The 27346-nt window shown below is 44.3% G+C and overlaps 1 protein-coding gene across 3 annotated transcripts in view; it reads right to left on the reverse strand.

Moving 5' to 3' along the window:
• Positions 1–3910: 3910 nt before the first annotated feature.
• The window catches only part of IGFN1 (immunoglobulin like and fibronectin type III domain containing 1), a 39491-nt gene continuing 16055 nt past the window's right edge, over positions 3911–27346 (reverse strand). For all 3 annotated transcript variants that reach the window (XM_031556943.1, XM_010724043.3, XM_010724044.3), the window contains 23 exons: positions 23673–23741; positions 23030–23152; positions 21656–21795; positions 21091–21190; positions 20188–20235; positions 19629–19674; positions 19138–19312; positions 18438–18551; positions 17314–17485; positions 16468–16740; positions 13564–15813; positions 12940–13064; positions 12031–12172; positions 11160–11456; positions 10370–10669; positions 9777–9950; positions 9231–9359; positions 8626–8928; positions 8055–8143; positions 7040–7235; positions 6414–6713; positions 5596–5922; positions 3911–4845 (listed from right to left, as the gene is read on the reverse strand). In XM_031556943.1, the coding sequence (XP_031412803.1) occupies positions 4832–4845; positions 5596–5922; positions 6414–6713; positions 7040–7235; positions 8055–8143; positions 8626–8928; positions 9231–9359; positions 9777–9950; positions 10370–10669; positions 11160–11456; positions 12031–12172; positions 12940–13064; positions 13564–15813; positions 16468–16740; positions 17314–17485; positions 18438–18551; positions 19138–19312; positions 19629–19674; positions 20188–20235; positions 21091–21190; positions 21656–21795; positions 23030–23152; positions 23673–23691 (5856 nt within the window). In that variant the 5' untranslated portion in view covers positions 23692–23741 and the 3' untranslated portion in view covers positions 3911–4831. The remainder of the gene's footprint in view (positions 4846–5595; positions 5923–6413; positions 6714–7039; positions 7236–8054; positions 8144–8625; positions 8929–9230; positions 9360–9776; positions 9951–10369; positions 10670–11159; positions 11457–12030; positions 12173–12939; positions 13065–13563; positions 15814–16467; positions 16741–17313; positions 17486–18437; positions 18552–19137; positions 19313–19628; positions 19675–20187; positions 20236–21090; positions 21191–21655; positions 21796–23029; positions 23153–23672; positions 23742–27346) is intronic.

Below are 27346 nucleotides of genomic sequence, written 5' to 3' on the forward strand. Positions count from 1 at the left end.
TACAATGCTGCTGATCAGTAGGGAGCTCATCTTGAGATGAGATTTGAGGCTGATCTGTGTGTCACACGTGGGTTATGCTTCACTGTGTCTGCTTTCCATGAACAGCCCTCAGTGAGCTGAGCTTTGGGCAGGTGGGTATTTCCATGTCCCCCTACAGACTGAACAGGGACAGCAGATTTTTGAAGGCAATGTGTAGCTGGGCATGTGGGCAGCTGGTGGGTATCAGTAGAAAAGATGGGAGGAGGAGGTGGGAGATGTGATATTCTGTGATACGTGGCACCCACAGCCCTGGAGCGCAGCACAGCACACACTCCTCCCTGTGACAGTGTGCAGACAGTGAACCAAGATGTCCGTGCAGGAGCATCCCATGCACAATAGGTGTGTGGAGAAAGCAAGCTGTGGGCTTTGTGACTGCTCCATCCATCTCCTGTGTTGCCCAAACCCGTATGTCACTGCCCAGGGCAACCTCCTTTGTCAAGGCTTGGTTGCATGCGCTGAGCTGCCTCACGGCTGTGTGTATCACTGCTGTCCATGGGGGAAAATCATGGAAGGTTTTAGGTTGGAAGGGACTTCTGAAGGTCCTGGGTCCATCTCTGCGTTCAAAGTAGGGCTCAACCCAATGGCAGCCAGGTCGCTCCAGCCTGTGCCCAGCTGAGGTTTGGATCTCTTGGAGGATGGGGATGTTCCGATCCCAGGGCTGCACCTTTCTCATCATAAAAGCTTTTTCAATCAGAGCTGCTTCTGCTTCAGCTTCTGTACGGCGTCACTTCTTACCCATGGAAATGAGAGGGCCTTAGAGAAGACATGGAGGCATAGAATGGCCTGAGATGATCACTGTGCAGCCAAGCTGGCCACACACAGCGGCTTTAGCTGCAAAATCAGCCACATCATCTGGAGGACAGACGGGTGGCTGCTGGATGTGGCTGCTGCTGGGCTTTATAACATTTGTTCACCCTTCCTGCAAAACTGAAGGACAGGGATCTGCAGTGTGAGCATGCTAAGGCTGCAAGGTGGGTTTTCACCACTTCTGTGACACCAAAAAGCAGTTTCTCTTTTCTTTAAAGACTCGGTAACTGCTGAGGTTGAAATACACAGCTAATTTTATTAAAATTAAATCATTAAGGACTGCTCTGCTGCTTAGGAATGGCTGGGGAAAAAAAACCAAAACCCTTACCTTCCTTCTGTAGATCAAAGTGCCTCATCTTCCTCTTGTAACAAAAACAGTCTGATGTTTTATACAAATGTTTGATGTAGAAAAGCAGAAAGGATGTTCCAGGCGTTATTAACTACCAGCTGCCCTGAAGAATTTGTAACCTCTGATGTCAGTCAGGATAAAATGAAACAAAATCAGAACCTTTATGGGCCTTAATGCAGTTTTTCTGGACAGCTCTACTGGCCGCCTCACCCCCTGGCAGTTTCCCCCCGTGGGCAGCTGAAGCTCACCATCTGAGCTCCTCTCCTGCCCTACAACAACACAGAGCCAGGACTGCGGTGCTTCGTGGCAGAGATGAGCACAGGGATGCCCCAGGCATCCACAGTCCGACACCAGCACAGAAGAGGCAGAGCAAGCTGGCAAGGGACGCGGTCCATGCTGCACACCCATGGATTGCTCAGCCTTGAGGATGCTGCAGCAGCTGCAGGCACCCCGTGGGATCTCGGGGTCACCGGTGCAAAGCTTGCTGATGTTTGGTTGTCTTTAAGGCAGTGAGGGCAGCCTCCCAGCAGGGCGGGAGGAGGTGGAGCAGCCCTGCTGAGGCATGTGCATGTGCACAGCTGCTCTCCTGCAGCTCCGCCAACCTCGGGACCCAGACATTAAGCTGTGATTTGCCTTGCCAGACGAGTTTTCAAAAGCAAGCTATCAGCTCCTGCTCCCAAACACGTGTCCGTCATAGAGTTTATCCTCTGCTGGAATTGAGCAACTCAATTCTCCTCTTGCATTACTGAGCCTTTCAAGCATCATTTGATAACCAGTATGAGCGCGGCTCCCAGGAATTGCTTCATCTTTTGGCGTGTTTTGCCCTGCCAAAACTCTGTTTCAAGCTACCTATAAATTATGCTTCCCGCTTGGCTTTCATCTGCTCACCATGCAGTGGGTGAGAACAAGGCCAGGATGTGCCACAGCAGGGCTGAGGGCTGGCTGGAGGCACAGCATGGCAGGAGGCAGAACAAGCACAGCCCACGGCTGGCCTGTATCAGGGATGGGGGGCCCTGCTGGCTGCTGCTGCCAGCAGAGAGCTGTGGTTTGGAAGATGAGAGGAAAGAGGGCAGGGAAAACTGTTTTGTTTTTTTCTTGCAGGGTTGTGAACGGCTGAGAAAAGTGGGCAATGCCTGTCCTGGCCAAGGGACTGCAGGCAGCGTGCACAGACAAGGTGGGGAGAAATGCCAAGCTGCCAGCACTGAAAAGGAAGATCTGCACAAGCCAGCAGCTCCTGAAACCACCACGTGGGTCACCTGGAGGGGCTGGCATCGCTCAGACCTAAGGTTTGGGCTACAGAGCAGCTTTGCTTGCATGGGAGCAAGCAAATAGGAGGAAATGTCACTCGCAGGGTAACAGAACTTCCCAGGTCAGTGCCTCTGGGTCTGTCATGTAAATGTGCATCTGCTGGAGAAGGCTGTGCCTGCTGAGGGTGAGGAGGAGCCAGTAGCACTAGTGAGGCTCAGGGAAGGCAGGTGTCAGCCAAGGGAGCACATAGCAGGCTGCTGACCTTCTGGTCACTTCGGTTCTTCCACTCCAGTGCTGGCCTTTTGGCTCTGCTAACTGTGATTCCTTGGGCTGCCAAGCCCACAGCAATGCATGGGGTTCTTGTGACCAAAGCAAAGGACCCAGCACTGGGTTTTGTTGGAGTTCATCCATTGGCTTCAGCACATCCAGATCCCACCATAGGGCCTTCCTACCCTCAGGCAGAAAAATTCCAACTTGGTGCCATCTTCATCATCCAGGAAGGAGGTGTTCAGTCTTTCAACAACTGCTAAGACATGCCAATGGCAGCTCTTATCCTTATAGTGGATAGCAGGGCTCTGAAGTGTCCCGTGCTTCTGAAGATGGAATTGCAAACACCCTCAGGGCTGGAAATCCCTCTCTGCATGGCAGCCCTGGAGGGCTCTGCAGTCCTACAGCACCTCTCCCTGGAGGCGGAGGGATGGGACCAGCTGTGCAGAGGAGCACAGACAGAGGCCACTCCAACAGCTGCTGCTCCCTGCCCACCCCCCCAGGGCATGAGGTACAGAAGATGGCAGCTGTGGCTCCAGTCCTACTCCAGGACTTGCTTTCTGCCCTAACAGGATCTTCTGTCACATAAAGCAGTGCCACCCCAGCAGCCCCACTCTGCCTTAGGCAACATGAAGCTCAGGTACCTGGGCAGCAGACTGTAACAAGCTCTTCCCGGCAGGAAGAGTGGTCAGATTTCACTCAGCTCCGCAGCTATCATCTCCCAAAGTCACTGACCTACTGCAAAGAGTGATAGCAGAAGGGCTGCAGAACAGGTTATAGTAATTTCTCTAGATGTCACCAAACAGCAGCACGTGTCCAGGGTGCCAGGAGTGGTTTGCCAGCCCACAGGGACCACAGCATGAGATCCTCGTATGAAGCCAACAGCAAATGAGCAGCACAAGGAATGCAAGAGGGTTTTAGCAGCACGGCCTGAGCAACACGATTCCTCTCTGCTATGCCAGCAACTGCGTGATTGCTGCAGGTGCCAGCCAAGAATAGCAAATGTAATGCCACACATTCACTACACAGTCCTACAGTATCTCATCAGTGTAAGTAAATCCAAAGCTGGCGAGACCTTGCTGGTGTTTATCACTCAGCTTTGCAAGAAATATACAGGCATTGAATGTGAAAATGCTGTTCTAATGGAGCTGGATTAGCATTCAGAAGCGGCTGGGCCTCCTTCCCAAAAATAAACACATTTTACACTGAAACTCTTTAATTTGACTGAACAATTGTTTAATTTAACTATCTGCTGTTCCTGTATCTGTACAACATTGTACAAAATATAACCAAAAAACATTTCAGCCCCATACAAATGTTTGACTGGCTGAGGATCCAGTGGCTTTAAGACTCTCCTATTCTCTGAGACGCTGTCATGAAAACTGTTGTGGTGCCAAAGCTCCAAGGCACTGTGTGGTCACCAGGATGTTCTGGCTTTCCAGTCTCATTCTCCATTCAGTGATGGAATCCTCCAGCCATAGCAGAGGACCTCTGGTTGTACTTCGTACTTCTGGTCAAACACAAAAGATTTTTAACCTCTTTTAGCATGAAGCAATAATACTCTGGGGATGCCACGAGGTAGGGACAGCTACGTTTCAAAGGTGATGTTAATGTGGCAGCTCAGGACTGCTACATCCTTTTTTATAGCTGATCTGCTCACACAAATACAACTGGTTCTAGATTTCCATTCATTCTTGTCCACCCACTTTCACTGCCAGTAGCACTACCTCATGTTACCTTGTCTGAGAATTCCTCTTACACAGATAAAGCTAGCAGCCTGAGCAGTAAGAGGTGTGGCAAGATGGTCTCACACCTGCCTTCTCCATGCAAAGTCTCATTTTGGCCAATTATTTTTCCTCTCATCTTCTGAGTTTCGGAAGCTTCTCATTTGTATTTTAAAGGTCGTAGAAGAAAATCAGGATCATACAATTCTCAAAGCTTTTCCCCACCGTTTTGACTAAGTGCAGCATCCTGTTCAAAATGCAACTACTGGATCTGAAAAAGAAAGCACTCAGACTATATTGCACATCTGAAAACAGACACGTAGCCTTTGTGCAGGGCCAGTTCTCAGAGAAAACCTTATTCACACTGCAGTGCAGAGGAGGTTTCAGGAAGGTCCTGTTACAGGCAGGAGTCTGAAAGTAAGAGAAAGAGAAGTGACTCAGCAGGGGAGATGGGCTGACAGGCATACTAGAAGGGCACCCTCAAATGTTAGAGGGTCAAAAGGACCAGCATCTGAAAAAGGATTTATTTGACCCATTTCTCCATTCATATAATCTCACCAAAGCATCCTGACCCACATACAGAAAATTGTCTCAAACTAAAAGATATTTCATAATGAACTGAGTGAACTGCTAATGAAATTTATCTGTAAGTCCATTCACCACACGTCCCTCTTTGGCCAACAGCACTCATTCTGCACTCACATCAGGACCCTCGTTGACTCTGGCTAACTTCCCTTCTCATTGCCTTTGGTCAACCAACCCCAGCTTCTCTCTCCCTGTTTCACCTAACCTTCCTACCACCCAAGTCTTCTGTCCTGCATTTCCTTCACTGTAGAGAAATCCAACATAGATACTACCTTATTAAATGAAAACTGGATATTTATCCCTAAAAGATTTGCTCAATGTCAATCCAAACTGCTGCACTCATAAGGAAATCAAGTATTTTTCTTTTCCCACATCTGCCTTTTCATTTCTGTTTCACTTTGACCACTTAGTAGGTTAATTAAAAGTTCAATAAAGCAGTCCAGACATTTTGCATCACAGGATACTGCTCCTATCAATACATACACCTGTATGGCTACTATTTTTAAGGTGTCTCGACACAACAACATTTACCTTTACACCACACGATGAAAGAAAGGGATATTTAAAGACTGTTACCTTTAATAGTGAGGGAGGCTTTGCTGAAAGCCCGGCCTGAATCATTGGTGGCTTCAACCGTGTAGTCACCTTCATCAGCCTTGGAAACACTAAAGATCACCAGGGAGCAGACACCAAAGTTGTTTGTGCCAAAATAGGAAGGATTATTGGAGAGGTCTCTCCCATCTTTGTACCAAGTGATTTTTGGAGGTGGATGGCCTCCAACGGCACAGCTCATGCGGCACTCACTGCCAGTGATCACCACGTGAGGCTTCAGGGGGACCAGGAATCTTGGGGGCTGGTTCTGATTAACTCCCTTGTACCTCTGTGGTCTGACTTGAATGTCAGCTGGTGAAGGAAGGAAAAAAGCAACATACAACATTATACATACTAACTCAGACCTGCTTCATGGGGATGGAAGTCAGAGCAAAGGATTGGTTTAAAAGCATGACAATTAACATCTGGCATTCTGCACCACAAATAGTCTGAGATGCAACACACCTGTGGTTGTAATTGGTGTTCCTTCTCAAACTGGCCAGAGTGTAACTTGCAGCCACAAACATTAGTTTCTGCAAAATTTAAGCCTTAGATTTTTGCTGGGAATTAGTATAGCAAATTATGTGACACGGCAGGAAACAAAGGTCTGCGAGAACAACCATGTAGAAATGATAATCCTTCCCTACCAGAATGGAATTTCTTAGGGTATTCTCTACAGACACTCATTTTGGGCAACTAAATGTTTACAGGAGGAGGGACCTATTCCAAGACAGTGTGGTAGAAACAAGGAGCAAAGCACAACAACATCATTGCACAGACAGCTACTTGTAAAAGCATTTTACCCTTTTGTTTTCGAATTCTCCAAGGCTGCACAGTGTCGGATGGACGACTGGATCCCAAGTGATTTTTTGCCACAACCCTGAAGTAGTAGTCCCTGCCTGGGATCACTTTGGTGTAAGTGAATTTGTTGGTGTAGATCAGGTCACCCACCACGTGCCACAAGCCTTTCTGTGATTCTCGTTTGAAGACTGTGTAGAAGAGATTGCTTTCCCATTTCTCAGATGTTGATGGCTCCCAGGTTACTGTCACTATATTTGGCACATTCTCTATCAGTTCAATAGGTCCAGGTGGTTGTGGGATATCTGTCAGATGAAAACAAGCAATATAGAAGATGCAGGGAAAGTGGCACAGCGTAGCACCTTAAAAGCTTCAAATCCATCACATATTTCACGATTGAGCTTTTAGGAGACATCCTGGTCATTAGATGGGACAAAATTTGATTCCTTCTCCAGATGCACAAGCTTATTATTACTAACTGAGCTTCTGCTGCATTAGACTGAACTTCTGGGACTCCTTCCCTTCTTGTGGATAAAGGTAAGAGGGCTGAACTCAGTTCACTGCCTACTCCACATCCACCTGTAAATCTGTTATGCACACAAACACACACAGAAGTGCAGGTGATAGTTACCCGTAACTTGAACTTGGAAGCTGAATGTTTCTCTTTTCCCTGTCCCACTCACGAGCTCAACGGTATAGATGCCACTGTCAGTGAACTCAGCTGCTTTAATCAGCAGCTGGGAGGTACCATCCTGGGTGCTTATTTTAGCACGGCTTGGAAGAGGAACCCCATCCTTTAACCAGGTCAAGACAGAATCTGGAGGTGCCTGTGAAGAATAACTCTGGTTACAGCACAGTGCTTCGCCTCCAAATGATGTCTTTGCATCCATAGTTTCATTGCCTCATTCGAAATGCACATCTACGTGACACAGATAAGTATATTGGAATATCAGAGATTGGCTCTAAGAGCCCTGGATACAGAGCTGCTCAAGAGCTTCTTAGTACAGAGTTACAAAGGTGCTCAGGTACAGCTATTGTCAAACAAGGTATGCTAGATCAAAAACAGCAGACATCAGTAGTCAACGCTTTCCACTTTAAAAAACATTTGCTTGTTTCTGAAAGAAAGAAAAACAACGTCCTAGAAGTGTGTACTTCTATTTCTCCATCTTTGGGCTCTACATTCCAGAAGAGCAGCTGAGTTGGAGCAAGGTCAGCAGTGTGCACACTTTACCTTCGATATCCTCCTGATATCCCAGACTTTACCTGTGTTGTTCCAACCTTACGTCAAAGCACACTGGATTTCTGTAAGTGATAGCTTATGTCCTGCTGTGCAGTAAGACAAACACAGTCAAGAGAATGTTGCTAGAAATGCTACCCCCTAAGGCTTTCTGAGGGAGCTGGAGATCAGTTCCAGATGGTGATAACTCTGAGATGGTTGATGGAGAGCATTCCAAGCACTTTATTTGCTGGGGTTACTGAATGACTATAAATCTCATAAACCATGAATGTCAAGAGTGACAGCTGAATTCTTTTTTCCTGTTTTCCTCATGCAGAAAGCATACACAGCACAGGCAGATGAAAGGATTTGCCCAGTGTCTCGTACACATGATAAAAAAAAAAAGAAGGATTTCAATCTGAAAACTTACCTCAAAAGGAATATTCACTCGAATGGCATTTCCTGCTTTTATAACCAGGAAATTTTTCACTGTTTTGTCTATTATGAACCTGGGAGAAACTGGAAAAGACGGTGATTACTGTAAACGGTTTTATGTTATGACATAACCATCAGCTGACAAACTCACATGCATGTGCTAGCCTTTCCAACAGCTTGTCTGCAGGCTGTTGATAAAGTCAGCAGTACAGTAGAAAAAAAAGTTCCTTGATTCATCAGCAGAGTTCTTTGCTAATCATTGCACCTTTCATGTTTTATTAGTTTTTACTTAGCACTCCAATTAAATGAGAGGAAAGGATGTTGAGCTACGTTCACTACAATGTTTGCATGCATCTGATGTCTCAGTCATGGAAAAACTATGGCACCCTTCACCCCATTACATGGATGATCCTCTGTGTAAAATGACAGGAATGCAAAAAGAAATTGCAATGGACACATGACAAGGGGAGCTGGACTAAGAGCATTTTTTGATGTTCTCAAAAAATTCTTTGTGTTTTGAGGGATCTTGAAGAGTAATAATACTAGCTGATGTGTAATAGACTTACCAACAGGAGGAACAGCTTCAGTGAAAGCTTCAAGCTCTGTGGCTTCTCCTGGGCCACAGTCATTGATGGCTCTCACACGTACGAAGTATGTCTCCTTGGTTTTCAGGCCTTTAACTTTGTAAGTGGTTGTCTCTATAGGAAAAATGTTGCATTTGGTCCAGCTGAGGTTGTTAGAAGACCGTATCTCCACGTTGTAGCCTTTCGCACCACTTCCCTCTTTTGCTTCAGGTACATTCCATGTCAAGGTGACACTACTGCTGTCACTGATGGTCATTTTAAGGTCCCTCACTTTACCTGGAGGTTCTGAAAAGGGAAATTTTACTTAAGCTATTTTTCTGGTATATGTGTACCCTCTTCTCAGTCACTTCCTGAGATCCTCAACATTCTTGCAGTGCATTGGATATCCACCATATCTTGACTTAAACATCACACAGGAAATCCTTCCATTCCTTTCTCATACAGACAGTGCACGCTCAGCCATGAAGCATTCCCCACTTGTTATCTTCACATACTTTTACGTAGCACTGAAAACACTGCCTCCTCAATAACATCCCCAGTCTCCATTCAGGTACTCCCAAGACAGAAGGATGGTGGAGTTCACTTACTTGTGGAGTCCCGAGCAAAGGCAGCTTGTGATGGTGCACTGATATCTCCGATACCAGAAGCATTGACAGCTGCCACACAAAATTCATATTGCACACCCTTCTTGAGATCATTTATTTTCAGCTTCTTGTCTGCAGACAGAAAATGAAAATGCTGGCTTGAGTGAGCAGTTCCCCAAGCAGGAAACAATGAGACAATGTTGTACTTTTAATCCATGCAGAACGGTAGACTGAATTCTTAGGAGTAAAGTACAAATGCTGCCCCAAGTTCCCTTGTCTTCTCCTATCCTACAGTATGCATACTTCTGAGGTGCGTTCATTGTATTCTCTTCCAAAGAAAATATTCTTTGAGAGCTATTAAGTACAGAAAGGATAACATTGCTTTTCCTTATAGGATAATCCTAAACTCCTCCATATAAGAAAAGAGGTCCTAGCCTGCACCTGATGGATATAATAGCACATGTTACCTTCTGATCTCAACACAGGTGAGCTCTCAGCTTTTTTTTCAAGCCTTTCAAACTTGTTCCAGGGTTCAAGTAAGCTACCCACCTGCTATGGGCACACTGTTGACTGGCACCCAGGTCATGCTGCCCTTCTTGCGTTTCTGAACGATGTACCCCAAAATTCGGGAGCTCCCAGTTTTCCGAGGTGTTTTCCAGGATATTGTGATGGTGTCTTTGCTGACACCGATGATCTCGGGAGGATCTGGGGCACCAGGTGTAGCTAAGAAAGACGTCAATGTTTTATTATTAGAATACTTTCATTGAAAGATACAGAAATACACCTGCTGGATCATTTCTTCCAGGTTTCTCTAATGTATTTATATGGGTGTGTTTTGAAAATCTGACTGAGACCACTCTGATCATTTTCATGGCCCTCCTCTGGACCCACTCTAAGAGGTCCACATCTCTCTAGTGCTGGGAGCCCCAGAGCTGCCCTTGACCTACTGACCACACTCTTTTTTATGCAGCCCATAATATGCTATGACTGGCAAGCACAGATTTGTGTGAAGACTTCACAACCATGACTCAGGTTTAAATTTGTAGCAACATCCAAAAAGCAAGCAGTTTTCTTGATGTGAAACTTTGATAATGAATTTCCCATAGGGTTTTGGGACACCATCACAACAAGTTATTCCTCACCTTTACTGATAGTCACCACCTCATCTGATTCCAGTGCATCGCTGGTTCCCTCTGCATTCACAGCTCTCACTCTGAAGTAGTAGCTCATGTCCTGTTCCACTTTGCTGGTAGTGAAAGTAGTGCAGCTCCTGGGGGTTTCTCCCAGAGTCACCCAGCCACTCTTGCCTACCTGCTGTTTCTCAATAATGTAGTTTTGTACTGGTTTGCCCCCATCATCCTTCGGGGGATTCCACTGAATGGTGACATCATTTGCAGTGCTTCCTACAATTTTCAGGGGTCCTGCAGGTGGCAGTGGCTTGTCTGAAAAGACAAACACAAGCAGCTTAGTTCCAGATCCAGATGCATTCCCAGGCTCTGAGCAGACAGTCTCTCTTGCTCACCAGCAGGGAGACTCAGTTCTGATGGTACATGTGCCTGCTTGCAGATTGAAATCCAGGCACTTAAGCTGTCTCTTCAAATGTCCACTAAGAGTACAGACATTTATGGTAGGATTGAATTTGACCTTGATGTTGTGTCTGTAGATTTGCCTGCTGTGTGTACCCCTACCTTCCACAGTCTCCCAACATTCAAAACTCAATTAATGAGGCTGTCCAAAATGAAACTAGGTAAGTGTCATATTAAAGGGCAAGTAGCTTGTCAACAACCATTGCCTGCATCTTGATCTATTGGAAACACAGCCTTGTTCATCCTGAAATAGCTGGTGGTCTTAAATAAAGCTGTGACCAGAACCACTGGTTCTGTTTCCTCAGCCTTGTGATGGAAGCCACTGGAGATGTAATGGGGATCTTACCTGTCACCTCAACCTTTAGGTCAATATCCAGGATTCCACTGTCATTCTTCAGCCTGACTTTGTAATCCCCACAGTCCTTCCTCTCTGCACTGGAGATGGACAGCATGGTAAAGGTGTCTGTTTTATCAACACGAATCCTTGAGTCATCTCCCAGTTCTATTTTGTCCTTTAGCCACATTGCTCTGACTGGAAGCCGGCCCTCAAAAGGGATCTTGATCACAACTTTTTCCCCAGCCTTGGCCACAGTAGGAACACTCGTTAAGTTTTTTAGGAGAATTTCGTCAACCTGTGGAGGATCTAAAACAACAATACAAGGACATTAAAAACTGCAGATCAAAGAGGATAAGGCTAACCTTGGAGGGAAGGACTTCTCTGCGTTCATTGCTGCTATATATTCCAAACATACATTCCAAAATATATTCAAAATAATTTAATTCGGTTCTCTGGGGGCTTATCCAAATCAGTGATGTCCAGATGCTGCAAAAATATGTACCTTCATCTTCATTTGTACACTCAGTGCTTCACACACACACACATGCACTTTGCTTCAGGATAATTTTCACAAAGCATTTATGGTATCAATTTGCTCCTTCGCACTGGAACAAATTTTCATCAGCAGCACAAGAATGAAGAGCCTGGTTTAAAAAAGCAATACGTGCACCCACCAAGTCTTTAAATTAGTAGTGAGAAGCTTTTCACAAAGGCTCCATAGTTATATTTTTATGTATCAGCTTGTAACATCTCCCATACAAGTAACAATTACAATAAAATCCCAATAACCAACTATAGGTCCTGAGTGAACCTATCACATTTCAGGCACTGCAAGGCCAGCATTCTGCATTAAAAGCATGGGTAGTTTGAACAGACTCACCTTCAACAAAAATTGAAGCTTCAGTTTTTATATCTCCAGCCTCAAACCTATACTTCCCAGCATGAATATCTTCTACTTTGCTAATAACGAGTTTGTGGACCAGACCTTCCTTCTCCAGAGAGACTCCATCCATGCTTGTTAACTACAAGATAAAGCCCAAGTACTCATTCTTAAAAAAATTAAAATAAAAAGGAAACATTTATGAATGTCATACACGTTTAAGTACAATATTACCCTGGGATTACATACCTGGTAACTAATTCACCACCACAAAGGCTTGAATCAAAGTCCATTAACGTAAATAGAAGCATTAATTTTACCTCTGACCCTAAAATACTACTGTCACCAAAGCCTCTTTTTCTATTCTTAATGCTAAAACTTTGGTCCAGGCTCCAGGATGGCACCTTGGAACTTCTGACAGTATCACACAGATCCCACAGTCTGACCTAGGTTTTTTAGTGTTCTTTTGGGATATAGAATACGAGCTAACACTTGATTCTAAGCACTAATCTGAATGAGTACTTCTGGTGTTATGCCTGCCTGAAGATCATTTGAAGGTTTTCCCTTGTTTTCTGTGTATTTCTCTGACACATCGAAGAAAAGAAAAGGGATTGCAGCACCACCTATGTAAAAGAATCATAGATTGGCTTAGAGTTTTCAAATGGAAAACACAAAGGAAAATCCAAAGCTTCCTAAGGAGGCAAGAATGGAAATGTCTTGAAGTGGGAAATGGAAAAAAATCTTGGTGAGTTTCTAACCAGAATATTTAAACAGTCTCCTGCAGAGGACTGCACTCAGAGCACAGTATGACTGGCAGAGGGATGGGCATCTTGACATGATACACAATGAGAAGTGAAGTCAGAGAGCAGGGCGTTACTAAGTGAAGAAAACAGGCTAGAGAACACTTACCTTTAACCCGTCCTTAAACCAGGTTCCTGTTAAGTCATGTCTATTGACAGCACAAGACAGCTCAGTCGGTTCCCCTTTCAGGACTCTGACACAAGTTAACTGCTTGTTGACACGAGAGCGTGGAGCTGAATGTTCAGAAAAGAAAATGTTGAAAAGAAGCTAAGTCTGTCTTGCACTGACAGAGTGTGCAAGTAAGGAGAAAAGATAGTTTTGTTTTTCTTAAAATACATCTACTTCAATCATAACGTGCTGTGGTAGGTTTTTCTTAAATGATGATGTTGGCCAGCTGCACTGAGGGACATTCTAGTTGGCTGCATACAACACAGTCCTTGTATGTACAAAATACTTTTTGTGTGTTCTTGCAGTTCCACTAGGCATGTACAGCCCCTCCCCCATACATATAAGTTTTCTCATTTTTACAGGTTTTGATGCTGTCATCTTGCTAGAGCAGCCACATTCAAATGGCTGCATGCACAACATTCTTCTTTCCTTTGAGTCTTCTCTAGCCTCATGTCTTCCAGTCTCCACAAATATAAAGGGCTGCACCACCCTAAATGGAGGATCCAGAGCTGTTCTTGTTTGCATCAAAACGCAAAGATCAGTGATACGGAATGAAACACATACCTTTCAGATCATCTAGGTGATGACGTCTTCTCTTTTCTGTACTTTCTGTACTCTTCAAGAAATCACTTGCTTTAATATCAAGGCTAGGTACCTGTTTTCTCTGGCTTACTGAAGGGCCACCATAAAGGGCTGACATCTGATCAGAACCCTGTGAACTTGGACTGAAAAGACCCGGCTTCCACCCACCAAACGATCTATCATGGAATTTGCCCGCTGCACCTCCAAAGGAGGAATCCTTGTCGTAAAGAGAGCCTGACTGTCCTAAATCTCTGTCCTCGGCCCTAGCATCACCTTGACCTGAAAGTGATTCTTTGTCATGGGATGAACCTTTGTGCTCTGATCCTCTGAAATCACTGGCAGTCCCCTTCCCAGCTTCACCGTATGCAGATTTGCCAGCACGTGAATCCAGCCCATATTCACCACCCTTTCCAACAGCACCTACCACACCTTCTTTACCACGGACCGAGTGCAACTCGCTCCCATCGCCTCCCAGTCTGCTAGCACCACTTTCACCAGCCCTGGATCCAGCTGACCCGTAAGCAGATCCAGCACCTCGTGTGGCAGAGCCACCAACACCCCCACCTTCTGAGGATAAGCCAGCCCCTCCCACTCCACCCAGAGACCCTTGAGCTCTGCCCAGCACAGCATCCCGACCGTGGTGAGATCCCATCACTTCTTCACCTCCGGAAGGAAAATGAGCTGCTCCTGACACAGCTGCAGCCGAGAGACCATCTTTTCCATAGGAAGAGCCAGCATCCCTTACACCAGCTATACTACCACCAGCCCCAGCCGGGAGACCATCCTTCCCATATGGAGACCCAGCTGCCCCTGCACCAGCCAAGCCTGCAACACCAACACCAGCCCCAGCCCCAGCTCCAGCTGGGAGACCATCCTTCCCATATGGAGACCCAGCTGCCCCTGCCCCAGCTAAACCTGCAACACCAACACCAGCTCCAGCTGGGAGACCATCCTTCCCATACGGAGACCCAGCTGCCCCTGCCCCACCTAAACCTGCAACACCAACACCAGCCCCAGCCCCAGCTGGGAGACCATCCTTCCCATATGGTGACCCAAGTCCCCCTGCACCAATGCCACCAATGACAGCCCCAGCTGGGAGTCCATCTTTTCCATATAACGGCCCAAATTCCCCTGCACCAGCTGCACCAGTTATACCAGCACCACCAACACCAGTCCTTCCATATATGGAGCCAGCACCTTCCAAACCAGCACCACCAAGCCCAGCTTCCATTCCTGCTGGTAAACCATCCTTTCCATAAGGTTCACTTGACTGACCATGCTTTCCATACAGGTCCTCCCTTTTAACTGCAGTAGCATCAACACCTGCCCCAACTGGCAGACCGTCTGGCCCATATAAAACCCCCTTTTCTCCTACAAAGCCACCTGCACCAGGCCTACCCCCATCTCCAGCTGGAAGACCACCTGGACCATACAGCAAGCCAGACATTCCTGCCTGAGCTACATGACCACCAGCATCAACTATCAGGTTGCCTTTGCTGTAGGGAGACCCTATTTCTCCTCTATTTATACTGACTTCATTCATATCACCTGCAGCAGGCAGACCATCCTTGCTATAGACTAAATGTGCACCTCCCACTCTGGTTGAACCAAGATTGATTCCATCTGACACAGAACTTCCATCAGTAGCATCTAAACTCTTCATACCACCAAAGGCAGCTCTAGAACTAGCATCACCTAATTTAGCATTCTTGTCATGCCAAGAGTTCACACCTTCTGCATCACCCATGTCAACATCAACTGCACCTAACGTGCTATCATGTCTACCATCTACAGAATAAGATTTAGTTCCTCCTCCTAATCCATCATCATTATCTCCTCTGCCTGACATAGAACCCTGGCTGTGTACATGCCCCACTCCACTTCTGTCTTCTCCAATTTTTAATCCAATGTTACTGGCACCATCCATCGAGTCTGCATCTCCCTCTTCTCTAGAAAACTGCCCAGGCCCCATGCTTCCTTCTCTGTTGGTTTTGTGCAGCCCTTCTTTTCCTAAAAATTTAAATTCTCCATCAGCATCAGTGGAGTAGCCTTGACTGACGCCTTGGTCACTTCTGTACCAGCCATCTCTTTTCATGCCAGCATCCATAGGATGATCTTCATCACCAAGATACTCTCCACGTTTAAGCTTCTTAGCTCTGTCTTTATCTGGCGCTCCCTTCTGATGGTCAGATTTTTCATGTTCCTCATCCTGTATCTTTGCCTCTTTGGCATCTGTATTGAAGACGTAGTGTTTGATTGGAGGAGAAATAATTTAGAGCAAAAGAAAGATAAAAAAGCAACAGGCAATCAGTATGTCACCTATTGCATCAACAACCACAGAAAACATATTATTTACTTCATTCTAAGTCACAGAAATATAATTTATTTATTTTATTTAAATAAACATATTCAGTTCAAACCCTAATTTTTGTCACACTAAGACAGTTTTATATTTCTTAGTTAAGATACCAACTACTTTTAGCAGAAACTTGCTTGTTACAAAAGAACAAAACAAATAAAAGCAAAAAGGAAAAACCAGCTCTAAGAAATGGAAAAAAGAGGGCACATTTCCAGCATGATAAGTCCAATTAATAGGACCATAGGCATTATCTGGGATTCATTCGTGCCTCCTGCCTTCTCCCTCCCTCCAACCCTGCATGAGTTACAGAATATCCCATGCACAGAGAGTCCATCAGTTCCCAACTCTGAAGCAGGACCTCATGTCAGGACAAATAACAAGGGAAAATGTTGTCACATCCAAAGAGGAGAGAAGGTCCAATCAGACTGCCATTTCTACAAACACTACTTCGAAACTAGAGCCTCCACATTTCACCTCTCAGCAATCAATAAGACAGTGAGAGCAATATTATCTGGTGTGTCACTTACGCTCTACAAGAAGCCAGGCCCTGGAGGAGCAGAGTCCAGTGTCGAGTGTATACAAGCCATTGTCAGAGGTCGCAGCATTTTTGATAATAAGCTGGTGGATCAGACCATCGGGGCTCACAGAGATCTGGTGCTTCTCACTTGCCTCCAGGGGGTGGGCTTTATGTAACCACACAGCATCAAAGCAGGGAGTGCGCAGGACGCAATCAAAGACAACATCTTCCTTCTCATGACAACGCAGATCTGTGAGCGGCTTCTGAAATCTCACAGGGATGGCTGGAATGGAAAAGAAGAAAGGAAATGGAGCCTGTTCTGTCTTCCCAGAAAAACGTGTTGCTGTTGAAGGAAGAAAGGGACTTGCTGTGCCTGTGAACACAGTATCAGGCAGCAAAAAAAACCTGGGATGTGCTCCTGTGCCCAGTTCTACAGGACAGAAAGGCAGGTTTTTTGCCTTTTTTTTAATCTTAGCATCAACTACCCATCACTGGGATGTGCTGTGAATTTGCTGTCATTAATCTATTTCAGCAGTATGATATCACCATTAGTTGGCATTTATTATTCAGAGCTGACAAAAATATAGCATAAACTAATGGATGGCAGTGGACAAATTCAGAGATGAAAACCTGAACCTCATCCTTTGGAATACAAATGCAACATCCATCCACAACCATCATCTGTTTTGTACCTGTGTCATAAGGAGCAAAACCTTACGTGGCAACACAAAAACCAGTTTTCTGCTGTTATCAGCTTCAGCTGCTGAGCTCTGCATATGGCCCTACATGAAACTTTCCAGTGAAAAACAAATTCTTGTTACAGCTGCACATTACCCATATCTAATTCAAACCTTACATTCAGCGTCCAGTTCAGTTGAGAAAATAGGTACATCCTCCACTCTGACTTGATACAAGCCTGCATCTTCTGGATGCACATCGTTGACAATAAAATGATACCTCTTTCCAATCTGTCTAAGGTAATACTTTCTGTATTCATCCCCTGTTCCATAACGGACCTTCTCACCATCCTAGGAAGAGAAACAAAGTACAGCACAGAATTAGCAGAAGGCATAAAAAAAAAATCAGGCTAAATTTTTTGCTATCAATGCTTTCTTGATACCAACGAGAAACAAGAGAAAAGTCTACACTCTGTTACAACTTGCAGTGGACAGTGCTCACTGTTTATGTAAAACACAGGCAATTATATGTGCAATAAGACCTGTACAGAATAGTGTCTGACTCCCACGTTAGGCTAAGTGCTTTGCAAGCTTATGTAAGGTTTTGAAGCTTAACTAATACACAGCTGCTGAAACTTTGAAGATTTAGTATCTCCACAAACAGATAAACAGGCAAGTTTGCCACTCCCCCATCTGTGACACATCTGAGTCCCCGTGCCCTTGCTGTGACTGCATAGATTGCAATTTGGAAGCCCTTAGTCTGACCTCCTCTTTAATTAAGTCCATTTTCCCCTATACTAAAGCTACTAACCACAGTTCTACTGAAATGTATCTTCCAGAAAAACATCCACAACACTGAACGCACGGGCATCACAGCAGAGTAACTACAGAACTCCATGGGATGTTTCCCTTCCTTGATATCTTCTTTCACAAAAATTCAATTAGAATGGCATATAACACTCAACTGAATTAAATCTGTCTTTCCAATATGAGACCACAGAATTTGTGCATCCTGAAAGCCATAGTTAGAATTTCCTCTTACCTGAAGAGCTCTGGAAGTCAACAAGATGTCAGTAACTGGCTGAAATCTTTCTGCTGTACTGGGATCGATAAATCCTAAGTGATATTAACCACTAAAAACTATCTGGACCACCAAGCCAACACTTTTTACCTAGTGAGGCAAGGACTCTGTGATGGACAGACTTCTTTAAGACACTTTCTTGCTCCCAGATCTGCCCAATCAATAAAGTATTTCATGCATTTTGTGTCTGAAGAACTGGCCAACTCATTTCTCCTCTCCTACCTTAAGCAGATAAACGTTGCTGCTTGCACTTTTCAGGTCCATCTCCACACTAAACGAAGCACTTCCATCCTTGTTGACCTTAATGTGTTCCATGTGTTTGATACTGTGAATTAACTGCAAAAACAAAAAAAAACAACACAAGAATTTAGTAAAAGGTAAGGCTACCATGACAGAAGTTCTTAAGCTGTTGAACTAGTGTGAAATCTACCTTCCATCTGCACACAAAAGAGCTACTTCTAACTGCATGTGTATGGAAGAAGCACCTGTAAGTTTCCTGAGTTGCCTCCTGTGGGCAAATTGTATTTAACGTGTGATGCCATTCATACAACCTCTTCCTGCCCACGTTTCTACATGGTTTGTATGTGCATATAAATCTTCAGTTTGATGTTCAAATTAGCTAAATTGTGTAATCAATTGTCGCTGAACGTATGCAATTTAATAAAAGGATCATCCTAAACTCAGGATCTCCTGAAATTTATGAAGTCAACTTCAAAGAAGTGGGTAGCTTTTTCGTCCACATCAAGCACAGAAATAGGACTTTAAAACACCGCTGTAAATCATTCCTTGCCACACATTAAAATTTTCACCTTCAAAACAATTTAGGAAGGTCCAAATCTGTTTTCAGAAGCTACTGAGTGACTGTAGGACTTGGCAGTTTGTTTGAAACTCAGTGCTTTCAGAGCTTCAGAGTTTATCCTACCTTCGCTTGTTCATTCTCTGTATCCTTCCTCAAATCCTGCAGAGCTCTCAGCATGCCACGGAAGTCAGAAATTCCATATTTAATACAGATTCTCTCATAATCTTTCTTATCTGCATGCAGTAACAGTTGGAAGATTGCTTCTTTGTCCACTTCTTTTTGTTTTGGTAGTGGAGCCCTTAGAACCAAGAAGAAAAAAAAAAAAATCAAGAACTTTTGACAGAAAACAAGGCATCTTATCCCTCTACACTTTGCCCTCTTTTCAGCTTTCTCTGTTGTTTCTGTAGTTTACTCATCCCTGTGCACATAGAAAAGAAAAACAGGACCTATTGGGGTCTTCTGGCCTCTCAGAGGGTGGCAAATTGTTCTATCATATCTCTCCATAAGGTGAGCAACTTCAGAAACAAAAAGAGTTGACTTGAAGGTTTAAGAAGCTATCATGTCAAGAAACATCTGGGAAGTATTAAAATGGTCCTCATTCTATGGAGGCTTACCGCTTCTTCAGCGTCTTCTTGAGGTCCTGAAGACTCTTTTTCAATTCTATTACAGAGGACAAAAAGGAAAGGAATCATTAATTATAACAGCTCGAAGCCATATTTTAACATGTCATTTTACCCAAAGGTGAGTACCAAGCAGACAGTATGCACAGAACTTGAGATATTTATAAACTTTCTCCTACTCCATTCTTTGCAAGTTTGGGGTAAGTTTCAAGGCTACAAAAGACAGAGAAACTCCTAAATTATATTGCTGTTTTTTTTTTTTCCCCCCATTCAGAATGGAGACAATTTCTTCACATTCCTTTTGTTTCTGCTGTAGTGTCTAAAGAATTAATCATTCTATCCCCTGTTAAAGACTGGGAGGCAGGGAAGAGCTGGCAATACTCTCCTGTTCCTTCCTCAAACGCCTTTGGCATTTTCTACACTCACAATGCAATGCCTCACTTCGTGTTTGCTCCTCCCCACCTTCTGTGCTGATTTTTCTCCTCACGCTAACCAAGGAGAATAAGTAGTAATGTTCAGTGTTCAGTATGCCAAAAATATTTATCTAACTCACCTTCAGCAGGATGACCAGTAACATAGTTTGCTTTCCTCTTAAAGCCAACTGGTGGTTTAGAAGACAAAAAAACAGGAAAAACAATCCATGAGATAAAGAAGATAACAGACTATATATCAGTAAGACAATGAATTATAATACATCTGTCATTAATGCAAGAGGAAAATAAATTCTAGCTTGAATTTCCTTGTCAACTTGATGCTGATTCCTAGTAATATACATCCTTAACACTGTATTTCTACTGCAATTGCTTCTGTGCTCATTAGATATTCCATGCAGTGGGGAATGCTGTCTCTACCCTATAAAGCTTGTATTTTAAGTAATGTTGGGAAATACTAACATTATTTTTTTTAGAGAGCTAGGGTGCAAGGATTACCAGGCACAATGTAGATAATTGCTTTCTAAGCTTATTTTATAGGTAGGTAGGTGAAGCAGACACTGCCAAAGTAGTCCACACCTTCAGCTCAAGTAGATTCCCAGAACAGGTCAGCTGTATTTTACCCATGAAGAACACATTGCTCTCCACTGACTATGAAAGGGAAGAGTGGGCTAGGTCAGGTGGAGACATTTGAAATGAAATGAGATGGATCCCCCCAAAAAGACTGCCTGAATTGCCCAGCATCATAAAGGATCGAGTCAATTCAGCACTAAATCCAGAGCTTCTGAGCACGGTCTAGTGCAATGATCACAATATCCAGCTTCTTCTGTCTTTTCTTAAAGCTCATGTTATCATGGAGCACCAAAGTGGGGGGGAGTTGCAGAACTCCAGTCCTCAGTGAGAAGAAAGTAGCTCTCCACACTGAAGATACTTAGACAATGCTCTGGGCACCCACTTGCAGAGGACAGCAAAGCCCAATGATTGGGACCACAGGATATCTGGATTACAGAAACTGTCAATCCTACCTTGTATGATCCTGAGGCCAGCAGAACATGAAGCTTCCCCATATTCATTTACAGCAAAGCAACGGTACAAATCAGAGTCACCTGCAGTGATTTTATTTATCTTAAAAAGAAGAACACAGTAAGAACTCACAGTCATGTACTGTGGTTCAGTTACACAAATCCTAACAAAACTTTACTTGCTGGAATTTCAAATCTTCTGTTCCTACAATTATTCTGCTCAACTTTTGTGCTGTTTCAGACCTGGTGACATCTTGATCAGCTTTTCTTTGTGAAACACTTAGACCATTTTCTCCCTCGACACGTTTTAAGAGAAGAAACCCTCATCAAGAAATCATCTCTTACCTTTGGAATCTTCACCTATCTTTACCTTAAGATCCTCTTCCTATTTCATCCTGCTCATCATCACGTGGATGGAGTGATAAAATTCAGTTCTATGCTTTTCTAGTACATGGTTATCTACACACTTCTAAATGCTGATGCTCTCACCCTTGTCACGCACTGCACATTTATACACTTCATTGCACTCTTTGTTCTGTGTGTCCTCTTTGCAATATTTCATCTTTACCTGCAGAATGTGTTCGCTTGTAGCTGGACTGTAGAACATCAGATATTTGGCAGGATCGTTTATTTCTCCTTTTGCACGTTTCCATTTCACCTCAGGGGCAGGGACACCCTTGACCACAGCTCTGAATATGGCATTTTTACCTTTCAAAAGAGGCAAGAAATTAGTTCTTGAACATGAAGACCTCATGACAGGCTCCCTGTGTTATCAATAGAGCATTCTTCAGAGTCAGCCACCACTGCTGTACCTTAACTGTCTGTAAAGAAAAAATGGGAGGACCCACGCAAGCCAGGGTGTTTCCTCATGTGCTCTGTACATGTAATCTTTCTGCAATCCCTTTCTAATCTGCTGGCCTGGCACTCCCTTCTACTCCAAACACAACAGGCTCTGTTATTTGAGGATGCAAGGAAGGGAGAAGAGGAAGGGGTTCACCTGTGAGCTCCCTCCTTCACCTCTGCTCCTCTAACAACCTGAGTATCCTTCATCTGACCACTGAAATCCCCAACAGCATTACCACTATCTAGTGCAAATGCTTTTTTGTTTTTTTTCTGAAGAGCTTCAAAGTCATAGGAATATAATACAACAACAATTCAGAGATGTGACTCATGAGCAGGTAAGTGGGAGTGTTCACACTGGGATAGTAATGGAGATTAGTGGATGTAACTCAGGGAGGAAACGATTACTATCTTTCTTTTGTAGTAACTTTGGTCTTCAGATGACCAACAATGTAAAAACATCTCCCCAGAAAGTCTTGCAATATTTCCCACACCCTTCTAAAGAGTCACCACCAAAACCAAGCAGGTATGGTGCAGCAAGCTCTGTTGGCCATGTAGCCAGCAGATTCTTACCAAAGGGCATTTCTTTCAAACTTCTTTTGAGACTGCAGTACCAGAACTATCTATTATTCAAGGCTGATTCCAATTGATTACACTTCTGTCAAATTCTAACAGCTAGAAGTACCTGTTAACACATACACTGAATGAAATGAAGCAATGATGATATAATTAAAGGTACTCACAGTGCATTTGCATAAACAGTGAACTCTGTTTTACAGTGTCTGACCTTAATGCCCTGGTATTTTGTATATGAGCTATGCACAGCCTGTATGAGATGAAATAACAGAAAATTTAGACACTGCCTTGCTTCATATATGAAACTTGCCGGTAGAAGGGAGGATACACCACTAGAGGCCACTGCACTCCTTCATAAAATTTCAGGGGACCATGAGAATCGACACAAAGGCAGGAGAAGAAAGGCAGGGTGCTAGAAGCTGTTCAGTCTGCTGACTCAGAGTTGAGACACGGAATCAAGGCTGCGGGTCTGCAGCTTTGACTGGGGTTTGGGTTTCTTTCATTTCTTTCTTTTAAAGAATCTCACCTTCCTGCAATGTTAGACTGACAGGTTTCCGCTCAAAGTCAGGTGTGCTGCATCCTTTTGGAATCTTATCCACAAACTGGGTAATGTGAACTCCTCGGATGGAAGATTTCTGGGGAGGTTTCACTAGAAAGACAAGGAAAAACATCCATTAAGATAACATTAATGACGCTTATGCCTTAGAAATGGTCTCACAATCCATATCATCTCCTTGTAGAACAGTAACTGCTTCTGCTCAGCCTTTATTGAGCCAGAAAGGACCTCTCCATTCTTATACTATAGGCTGGGAACACTGGGAACATGCCTGAAGGCTTGGAGATTCCTGCCTATGACTTTGTGCTGACTTACTGCAAAGCTATGACCAAAGTGGGAAGATCTGCAGTCAAGATGGCAATCCAGGGGCATATCAGCTTACATGCCTAGCAATGCTCTGGATAGAGAATGCTTTACATCAATAAAATTTCAAAATCTGGCATAAGGAAAACACTGCTGCAAAGGTCAGCACAACCCAACAAGCCTATCAGCAGCATCTCTCCTTGCCGTGGCGAGGCAAACAAACACCTATTTGCAAATAACACCAAGAACGAGTTGGGTTTATTCTCAGGTACAGTCCTCACAGGTTTCACAGCTGTGGCTGTTCTCTCACCTCCTGGACGGGTTGCCATGATGCTTTGCTCAGCTGCTTGTGGTCAATACAAATAGACTACAGGTCCTCCTGCAAAGAAAAAACATTTCATTACTTTCAGCTCAGAATGGAAATGAAAGACCTCAATATTGCTTGCTCTTATGACGCAGTTTCTCCTTCCTCACTTGCTACATCCCAGCTGAGAAAGGCCTGCCAGGCAACACAGCTCTGCTGCCTCTTTCCAAAGCACGTAACAACAATTCTGAACCACCAGCACCACACAAACCAGGTAGGAAAATGCCTAGAGGGCCTAAATGGTAAACAACCACATCTAACAGCATCCTTCAGACACATTCCTCGTTTCCATGTCACCTGGCTTCCCTCCAAAACCTCCTCTCATGTTTCAAGCAAATATTACACCACATGGCACTCACATGGTGAGTTCTGATGGATGGTAAGAGCAGTTGCTGAGAAGAAAGCTACAGAGATGGATGTCTGAACTGAGGCACGAAGCAGAAGCACATCCCTGATCTAAATTAGCTTGTCCAAATTAGCAACAAGCCTCAGTGCAGACCACAAGCCAGTACTTACTCTAGAAGGAAATGGCAAAGTGTAAATTTGGCATTAACTAGTTATTGTCTCTTGTGTGATCCTCTGCTGAAGGTGCTTCTTTCTCTGCATTTATGAAGTGGTCAACACGCAAAGTAACACATCATCATCCTGCAAGCAAGCCATGCAAGCAGATCCCTTGTCATATGAGAGAGATATGGGCAGAAACTATAGAGTTACTGAAGCTCTGAAAGAGCAATTAGATTAGATTCCCATGTGGGATTAAATGCTGTCTCTATTTACCCTCTGCGCTCCTTCACTCAACACAAGAGTCACACAAGAACATGCAACTCTTCACAGTTTGAAAAGGCAGATGGGTTTGGTCAGCACACCTACGATGTTATTTCTGCTCCCTGATTGCTACACTATGCCTGATGAAAGCTCTGGGTGGGACCCCAGCATTTCCTTGTCGTAAGTTTGGTCAGACTTGTGTTTATCCGTGTGATGCTTGGTTTCACTGAGGGTAAAACGCAGCCAACAAAAATCACTTGTGCCCTGTCTCACAGACCAAAGGCAGTGGAACTCCGTGTTCTGGGGTCAAATTCTGAACCAAAAGGACAAGCATTGTTTTCCCACTCATCAGAAGTTGCAGATAAAAACACAGACATCTCTCCACTGGCTCTAACGTGGTCCTCAGCCTCATTTTAGGGCTCTACACACTACACTAACTCATAACAACGGCAGGATCAACACTGACTCCTTGGAAAATCATTGTTTGCCTCTCTAACTTTAGTGGAGATGCATATAAAACAACAGGAATGGAAAATGATACACGAGACTGTGAATGACAGCCAGTTCCTCTCTTTCCACCTCAGCTCCAATCTGGTGTGGGCGTCACGTATCCGTATTCTAGCCTGCCTGCATTGATATTTTGGCATTATCATGTATCTACTGCTTCTAGTGTTTTAAGAATTGCAACTGAAGGGAAGGAAGATCTTGTGGGAAGGAAAAACGCAAAGCTGACGCATCAGAAGATGTTTCCAGGCTGCAGCATGCAGGGCACTGCACAGCAGAGCCCTTCAGGGACTCTTCCCCGCCGCCTCCCGATGGTCTTCATTTGCCCTCCAAGGCCCTGAACTGTGTTAATAGCAAACACCATAACCCCCTCCTGCAGTCTTGCATCTTCCCAAAACGTGGCATTTCACCACTCCACAGGCTGAAATGCCCAACTCTCAACAAACGTGATTGCTTGTCGTTAGCCCGCAACAGCGTTCCCCTAAGCTCTGTGTTTGGCTCACATTCACCCTTTGCTTCTCAAGACTTTTTCCCCCACGAGGCAGTTCTGAAGCATCTATACTGAAACATGAACACGGTCCTCAGGCCCAAAGCCACTGAGAAACTTTATGTGTAAACTGGTGAGTTTACTGGACCGTAAGTATTTCAGAAATTCACATGGATTAAAGATAAGCTGCTGTGAGTCCTCACACTCCTGTGAATTCTTGTCTTCTGGAGAGCGAGAGTGAGACATCTTAATACCACGCATTGACTGCACAGTTAAAATAACAGTGCTGGAATATGCAAGAGAACATTCCTTCAGTGTAATTAATCCAACACATCACATTTTCTCATGCCTTCTGTGTTAAAATGTGCACTTGAAAATACCACATCAGCTGGCACAGAGACCTTCAGAACCTGTCCCGCTTATTTCCAAAAATTTACACAGATAACCTTGTATTACCTTCACTTGGGTTCAGCCCTGATATACAGAAATCATAAAATGTTTAAAAGAAATGAAAGACAGCAAAAGCCTTCCAAAAACTGCCACGTTGGAATCCCTATCTCCACCCACAGCCGCCTGCACCACAGCTCTCCAAACTAACAGATCACTGACGTTGCTATTTACTCAAAACAGGCAGCCAAATACTTCCAAAGGGCAATCTACCCCTCCGGTATGAAACACTGCTCACCACCAGTCCTGGCATGGCAGGGCTAATGCTGGAAGTAGCTCAACACTCTCAATTCTTTGAGAAGTATCTCATCATCACGCGCTGGCCTCATTAAGATAGCCAAGACTTGGCTATTTGGTGCCCTTTGCAGAAGGCCGTGTGGTTTTCAGCTGCAAGATGTCCCCTCTGGAGACAGCAACAAAGCTTCCACTGCTCCCAATAGGGCAAGAGCAAGCCTTCGACTACTGACAGTATCTTTAAACCAGCAAAATAAACCAGATAGCCTGATGGGAGGTCTGCCTTTCATCCTGCCTGTCCACCAATCTGATGGGATGAGCTAACTGAGGAGCCCGTTCCCTCTGCACTTAACCAGGCTCTTGTGATAAAGTCACGTATCAGCTAAGTATACCAAAACATTTGGGAGTGCCAGGGTTCAGCTGTACTGGTAGTATCACAAGTAGTTATTTACGAGCTCCAGATGGTGGAAGACACAGAAAAGAGGTGACATGATGGCTGGCAGAGACTGGTAAACAAAATTAGGTAAAATCCAAGAGAAGTGACAGGCAGCAAGGGACTGATGCACAGGGAATGGAGAGCATAGGATGGACTGCAGACATTGGTGCAAGCACAGCACACACACGGTACAAAGCCATTAATGCAGACCATCATAAAAAAAAATAATTAGTAACAGGCACAGCATCCTTTATTCAGAGATCGGTGAGGCACTGGAACAGGTTGTATGGAGAAGCTGTGGATGCTCCATCCTTGGAGGTGTTCAAAGCCAGCTCGGCTGGGACCCTGGGCTGCCTGATCTGCTGGTTGTCAACCCTTGGAAACAGATCATCTTTAAGGTCCCATTCAACATAAGCCATTCTAAGATTCTGTTTCTCCTTGTAATTCATATAAAAAACAAGAAATCCCCAACAAAGTGAGTGATCTAAACACCAAACTGTTGCATGTTCTGTCTCAAATTCCAGAACTTTGCACTAGCAGACCCAGATACTCATTGAGAAGAAGAATCTTCTACTTAAAACTTCTCTTTCAACTTTGAGTGGGCTTGTTTGTTAACTTCGAGCACTGTTTTCAGCTTGAATCCTCCTTTTTCAGAAGATTTTTGAAGAAAAGTCTCACACTTTGTTAAAAAACACAAAACTGAAGGCCAGCAACTGTAGAAGCAATGACTTCATGAAAATTTCTGAG

The sequence above is a fragment of the Meleagris gallopavo genome, chromosome 28, assembly GCF_000146605.3.
Source record: "Meleagris gallopavo isolate NT-WF06-2002-E0010 breed Aviagen turkey brand Nicholas breeding stock chromosome 28, Turkey_5.1, whole genome shotgun sequence".
Lineage (NCBI taxonomy): Eukaryota > Metazoa > Chordata > Aves > Galliformes > Phasianidae > Meleagris > Meleagris gallopavo.